The sequence below is a fragment of the Trachypithecus francoisi genome, unplaced genomic scaffold (genome assembly GCF_009764315.1).
Source record: "Trachypithecus francoisi isolate TF-2019V2 unplaced genomic scaffold, Tfra_2.0 Lachesis_group0, whole genome shotgun sequence".
In the NCBI taxonomy this organism is placed as follows: domain Eukaryota; kingdom Metazoa; phylum Chordata; class Mammalia; order Primates; family Cercopithecidae; genus Trachypithecus; species Trachypithecus francoisi.
This window is the reverse complement of record NW_022681453.1, coordinates 60095225-60101224: the sequence shown is the minus strand read 5'-3', so window position 1 is coordinate 60101224 and position 6000 is coordinate 60095225. Positions and strand designations below refer to the sequence as shown.

Here is a 6000-nt window from a genome sequence, read left to right as displayed (position 1 = left end):
GAGACCCCCAACCCCCAGGCCTAGGCCCTAAGCCCCTGGACACTGGGTTTTGTGTCTGAGAGGGGGTGGGAACACTTCTCTGTAGGAAATGTCTTCAGCCCAGGATCCAGGGGTGGGGGGAACATCGACCATGGGGTGGTTGTTCCTGCCATTGTGGGATCAATATGGCTACAAGGCCCGAGCAAGGGACTCCTCATAGTGACGCTTCCCTCATGGGGAGGTCAGGGTGAGGGTGCCCTGCCAATCATCAAAGAGCCCTCTCCAACACAAACCCAATGGGAGGAACCTGGGGTGTCCCTGGCAGAGAAGGGAACCAGCCCAAACTTTCTCTGCCCCTCAGGCACCGACTGCTTCTTGCTCAGGGGGTCCCCTAGGGGTTTAGGGACAGAGGGAAGGTCTCACAGGGCTCTGGGCAGCAGACTGGCAAGGGGCAGCATGTCTGCCACCCTGGGCCTGGAGACTAGTTGAGGCACATGGCCACCTGGGCCGCCTCTGGGCTCAAAGATGAGAGAACCAGTCCTGGGCGCAGTGGCTTGTTATAGAAATCTGTTTAATGGTTTAGGAATGTGTACACTGGCTCTGCCAAGTTTCCATAAAGGCAACTTTTCCATGTTTTAAAAAATAGATTTGGTATAAAGATTTATATATTCATAAATAGGTGACATGAAAAATTACCAAATGCAAATAGAATACTTGGGCTGCCTGAAGCCCTGTTCACTCCAAGTCCAGGCCCTGCAGGGGTCAGAGGGTCCCTGCTGGAGGAGGCCCCAAGTCCAACAGCCTCTTAGGGAAGATAAACTGAATGCAATGCCTATTAGGAACCCTCCAGCTCCTTAAGCCAGCATCACACTGACCCCACCCAGGCCTCAGCCCACCTTCCTCTGCTTCCCCCCACAGTCACCTCCACCCTTGCCCCCTCCCCTGCACTCCGGCCCCTGACCCTACCTGCTCCCACTCTTTGGCAATTTATCAACAAAGGAAGAGATGACACTGTTCTCCCGCCCCAGAGCCTGGGCTGCTGGGAGAGCTTAGCCTGCCAAGGGGAGGAAACAAGCCAGTTTGTTTTGTCTCACACACTTCCCCATCTTCTCTCCCAGCTGTTTTAAGGACCGGAAGGGCAGTGGGGCCCCCTCCCGGTGGGATACAGCGGGGCACGAGCCCCTGCAACCCCAGGTACAGGCCCTGAGCCCCTGACCAGCTTTTGTGCCTGAGAGGGTGGGAACGCTTCTAGGTAGGAAATGGCTTTAAGCCCAGAACCCAGGGGTAGGGGAACCTCGACTATGGGGTGGGTTGCTGCTGCCAGGGGGTACTAGGGGCAAGGCCCCAGGGTGGGGCCAGTTCTAGGAGCTATGTCTAGCTAAGCCATCTGTGACCCCAAATGGCATGAATAAAAGGGCAGGTTGGTAAGAGCCAGGGGAGGGCATGGGGCAGGGAGACCAGGTTGGCCCAGACAGGACAGAGGTGCTCCAGGGACAGGATGCTCGAGTGAAGCCAGGCAGAGCTGTGGGGCCCTTGAAACATCCTGAGTGCCCAGGCCTGCCACAGGGTGACCTGGGCAGAGAAGCCCAGAGGACAGCAAGGTGCCCAAATGAGAGGTCAGGGCTTCTGGGGTGGAGGGACAGGGGGCACAGTGGCAGCAGGGGAAGGAATGTGGAGTCCCAGGTGAGCCTGCCTTTCCAGGCCAAGCCCTTGGAGTGAGGCTGCTCCTGCCTGGGGGGTGAGAAATGGAGGTGGCTCACAGTCCCAAGGTGACAAATGAACCCATCACCAGTCAGCTACCATCCCTGTGAAGGAGCCAGGGTGGAGGGCCCTGTCCATGTCCTCCCTCCCCTCCTCCCTAAGCCCTGAGGAAGGTAACAGCCCCACCTGTGAGGCCGTGGCCTGGAAGCAGAGTCGGAGAGCTGGGCTTTTCAGAGGTGGGCAGTGGGTGGTGGTGGGCAGTACCAGTAACTATGCTCGGGTGGCTGGGACTTGCCCTGGAACTGAGGCTGAAATTCAGACAGGGAGTCTCAGGCCTTTGCTCCCAAGACCCCATGCATGCTCCCTGTTCCCCCAAAAACAGAGCGGCTCTGCAAGGACAGGCTTCATGGGACTTCTCTTCTAGTGTGGGCCTGTGGTGAAAGACCAGCTCAGCCCCTCCTGACCATATGACCCCAGAAACATCCACCCTAGCAGAAAGGTTGTGGGGCTGGAGGAAGGCACTTCCCACGACACATCTAGTCCCAGTGGGGCCTCAGGGCACCCCTCAGTGCCAGGAACTCTCTGCCCTGCAAGCAGAGCCCAGGCACTGCAGAGGAGGTGCAGGGGCAGAGCCCAGACCCCACTCAGCTCCACTCTCGCCCCTGCCACAAGCAAAGCTGCTGAGGAAGGAAGCCAGGCAGCCTCGCCTCTGGTGTCCCCCAATCTGATATACCCAGACTCCCCTCGGTGCAGGTGCCAGCCCCCCAGCTCCTGGCAGCCTTCCTCCCTTGCAGAACCAGGCTCAGCATTCCACAGGTAGCCTCCCTGCCCAAAAGGAAGCCTGGCAGGTGAGATGCTGGCTCCACCACCACCATCAAGCCCTTGCTTGTCTCAGTCTCAGCGGGGGAACCCGTCCGGGTCCCAACCCTGCCTCTTGGGTCACCGTGGCACTGCTGTAAGGCCTACTCTTGCCCTCAGCCAGGCCTGCTGGGAAAGTGTGTAGTGCAGAGGGCAGGGAAGCATGGGGGAGGCCTCTCACTGGCCCAGGGACTACCCTGAGCCCTGCCTGGCCTGGGAGCTAGACCACGCCACGACACAGCCCTGCTCGTGGGTCCAAGAGCTGCTTATTTCTGGGGGCACCCATGCTGAGGAGGCTGTGAGGCAGAGCTGGGCTGACACAGACAGACTGGGATTGGCTAGGGAAGATCACCTGGCCCCTCCAGTCCTAGCCCTGGCTCTCTTGTCAATGATACCTCTGAGCCACAGAGGACAATGCTGCTTCCCAGATCCCGCCACCCCCCTTTTGCCTTCTAACCTTGGCGCCCAGCTCAGGAAGAGGCAGTTAAGGGCCCAGGGAATAAAATGGGCCAGGATAAGGACCGCCAGCCCCTCTCCTTTCTTGTCTAGGAGACTCGATTCTATAAACTAGACTGGGACCTACGCTCAGCTGGCAGGATTTCTGCTTGTGGGGTAAGGCTGGGTGCCTTGCAGTACCCTCTCATCCCTGAGCCTCAAGGATGCAAGCATGCAAGCTTCTACTTGGACCTTAAATGTCCACTTTCCCATATCATTCCCCCACCTGCCAAACTTTTGAGTGCTGGCACTGAAGGATTCGCTAATTTTGCAACCTGAGTGGCAAAACACTGGGCCCCGAGCCAGCAGACAGTCCCCACCTAGCTGTGGGCCATGACCCCATGCTGTCCCGATGAAAATGAGAAGCTACACAGAAAGCCAGAAAACCCAGGGGTCCTGATGAGGTCCTGATGAGGCAGTGAGCCAGGCCGCAGGGAGATGTCTGTGAGTGCTGCAGGGGCAGTGAAGGCAGGAAGCAGGTTCCCCACCTGGAAGGGGCTGGGGCTTCCCTGGAGCTGTGCTCAGGCACTGAGTCTGTGGGTCTCATGGCTCTTGCTCTGCTGCTCTGCGCAGAGCCCCAGGATGACTGGGAAGAACCCAGGGCACTGGGCACATCCCTGGAAAGCAGCAACCTGCTGCCACAGGTTAAGCAAACCCATGAGAGGAAACGGTCAGAGCCACCAGGCGTGGGACAGGGAGGACCACCAGCCCCTCCTACTGTGGCCCACACTGACGGGTTCAGGCCAGTCCTGGAATGTGAAGATTGTGGAGGGCCAGCTGCTGGCTGGCAGGGTGGCCCGTGAGGGTATCCTGCTTCCCCTTCCTCAAGGAGAGCCTCCATCCCACAGCCAGGCCACAGGATGCGGAGCTCCAGAGCTTCACCCGGCTGCTCTAGTTGCCGGTGCCCAGGAGGGCTGGCTCTGGAGGGCTGGGCTTGGCAGGCCGGGGAGAGCAAGGAGGTGGGGAGCCCCCAGCCTGCCGGCCCGGCCCCCGGTCAGCACCCGCAGCCCCAGCCTTCTCCAATGTCCTTGCTGTTCAGCTGGATGTGGTCGGGGCTCTTCTCGCTGAACAGCGGGCCTCCATGCCGCATGATGAGCTCCGTGGCCACCCTCAGGAAGGCCTCCTCCACGTTGCTCGAGTCCTTGGCAGATGTCTCAATGGCACACAGGATGTCATAGTGCTCAGCCAGGCTCTGTGCCTCGGCCAGGGAGACCTCCCGAAGCTCGCTGAGGTCTGACTTGTTCCCTGCAGAGGAAAGCCAGGGGCAGCATGAGGCCATGGGGGCTGGGCAAGCCTAGTCCCACCTGGGAGGGCCATGCTGGCAGCCCCATGCCACTCCCCTCCACCACTACAAATGGACACCCTGGCATGGTCATCTACCTTTCTTTAAAAAACCTTTTTTAGTCCGGGTGCAGTGGCTCACGCCTGTAATCCCAACACTTTGGGAAGCTAAGGCAGGGGGATTGCTTGAGCCCAGGAATTCAAGACCAGCCTGGGCAACACAGTGAGACCCCATCTCAATTTACCCAGCTCCTCCTAGAAGGTATGAGATGACTTCATTATGTTCCAAATAAGTTGTTAAATTGTTCCTTGACCCTATTTCTAGAATAACTTTTTAGAAGTCTCTACATGGCTGACTTTTGTAATGTAGTTATAAGGAAGACAAAAAAAAAAAGAGTCTGGGCCAGGGGCAGTGGCTCACACCTGTGATCCTAGCATTTGGGAAGGCCGAGGTGGGTGGATCACCTGAGGTTGGAAGTTCAAGACCAGTCTGGCCAACAAGATGAAACCCCTTCTCTACTTAAAAAAAATAGAAAAAATTAGCCAGGCATGGTTGGCGAGGGCCTGTAATCCCAGCTACTTGGGTGCCTGAGGCAGGGGAATCACTTGAACTGGGCAGATGGAGGTTGCAGTGAGCCGAGATTGTGCCACTGTACTCCAGCCTGGGCAATAAGAGCAAAACTCCGTCTCAAAAGAAAAAAGGAGTCTGTAAAGATCTAAAATTTCCTTGGCAACCTTAATTGATATAGCAACCAGTTTCAAAGTGTGAAACTTATTTGGATCCTGATCTCAACAAACTGGAAAAAATAAAATGCATATGATTTTTATGAGCAATTATCAATCTGAATACAGACTGGCTATTTGATATTATTAAGGAAATGTCAGTATTTTTAGATGAGAAAATAATATTGCTGGTTTTTTTTAAGTGTTTACATATTTTGTAGGTTCATGCTGGAATACTGCCAGGTGAAATAGTTTAATGTGAATTTGTCTCAACACGAGGGAGGGGAGGTGACATTGTATAGATGAGAGGAGGTTGGACTTGAGTTGCTAATTGCTGAAGCAGGGTAATGGGTACCTGGGGGCTCATTATTATTCTATTCTAAGCCAGATATAGTGGCTGACACCTGTAATTCCAACTACTTGGAGGTTGAGACAGGAGGATTGCTTGAGGCCAGGAGTTCAAGATCAGCCTGGGCAACATAGCAGGACTGCATCTCTAAAAATATATGTATGTATATATGTATGTATAAATAAATACAAAAAATACTATTTTCGTAGCTGTATAAAATGTTCTATAGGCCAGGCATGGCGGCTTATGCCTGTAATCCCAGCACTTTGGGAGGCTGAGGTGGGCAGATCATGAGGTCAGGAGATCAAGACCATCCTGGTCAACATGGTGAAACACCATCTCTACTAAAAATATAAAATTTCCATGCCAGGCAGGAATGTTTTTCAGAAATATCCTGGATAAAAGGGAATTGGTAGCCAGGTGTGGTGGTGCGTGCCTACAGTCCCAGCTACTCAGGAGGCTGAGGCAGGAGAATTGCTTGAACCCGGGAGGTGGAAGTTGCAGTGAGCCAAGATCATGCCACTGCACTCCAGCCTGGCATCAGAGCGAGACTCCATCCCCCACCCCTGGCAAAAAAAAAGGCAGGAAAATGGTTAGGCCAGGTGGGGAAAACT

General features: G+C 55.3%; 1 protein-coding gene across 2 annotated transcripts in view; it reads right to left on the bottom strand.

The window, feature by feature from the left end:
- Positions 1 to 529: 529 nt before the first annotated feature.
- The window catches only part of RAB43 (RAB43, member RAS oncogene family), a 39763-nt gene continuing 34292 nt past the window's right edge, over positions 530 to 6000 (bottom strand). The window contains exon 3 of one of the 2 annotated variants that reach the window (XM_033210859.1): positions 530 to 4278. In XM_033210859.1, coding sequence (XP_033066750.1) covers positions 4028 to 4278 — 251 coding nt within the window. In that variant the 3' untranslated portion in view covers positions 530 to 4027. The remainder of the gene's footprint in view (positions 4279 to 6000) is intronic. The other variant, XM_033210860.1, reaches the window with a different exon arrangement.